Here is a 587-nt window from a genome sequence, read left to right on the forward strand (position 1 = left end):
CTATTTCTCTGTATTTGATTGCTTCTAACATGAAGTCTGATCAACCAAACCTAGAAAATTCCGAGCAGGTGAACTCAGATGATCACCAAGGTGCAAGCCAAGTAAGATCCTATGATTGTACCTTTTGCAAGAGAGGTTTTTCTAATGCACAAGCTTTAGGAGGGCACATGAATATCCACAGAAAAGAAAAGGCTGTGCTCAAGCGAGTGGTGACTAATAAAAGCCAACCATCCTCGAATTCTACACTACCAAGGAATTCTTCATGGCCTTTGGAAACCAAGCCTAGTAGTGACGAAAGAAACACAAAGAAATTGCCTTGGATGCTAGCTAGTCAACAAGGTGATAGGGATGAAATCCATGTTGGTGATGAATATTATGATCAAGTTCAGCAACTTCCAATGTTTGTGGAAACTTCTTCACAAAAAGATCATAAGCCAGGCAGTCGACTTCATTCGAATATTGAAAAGGATTTGTCAACCACTAGTACTACTCATGCCTCGTTAGGTTCTGGGATAGACCTTGAACTTAGACTTGGGCCAGAGCCTCAGGACCCATCAGCACCAACAGCTACTCAAAAATTCTTCTGA

The 587-nt window shown here is 41.4% G+C and overlaps 1 protein-coding gene across 1 annotated transcript; it reads left to right on the plus strand.

Moving 5' to 3' along the window:
* The first annotated feature begins 29 nt into the window (after positions 1-29).
* Positions 30-587, plus strand: LOC112036107 (transcriptional regulator TAC1). The gene has a single exon (XM_024068930.1). The coding sequence runs from the start codon at positions 30-32 to the stop codon at positions 585-587; it is 558 nt and encodes a 185-aa protein (XP_023924698.1).

The sequence above is a fragment of the Quercus suber genome, unplaced genomic scaffold (assembly GCF_002906115.3).
Source record: "Quercus suber isolate HL8 unplaced genomic scaffold, Cork oak 2.0 scaffold_746, whole genome shotgun sequence".
NCBI lineage: Eukaryota > Viridiplantae > Streptophyta > Magnoliopsida > Fagales > Fagaceae > Quercus > Quercus suber.

Bases quoted from the DNA above. Each gene is read 5' to 3' on its own strand.
- LOC112036107 (XM_024068930.1), top strand. From the start codon at position 30: ATGAAGTCTGATCAACCAAACCTAGAAAATTCCGAGCAGGTGAACTCA.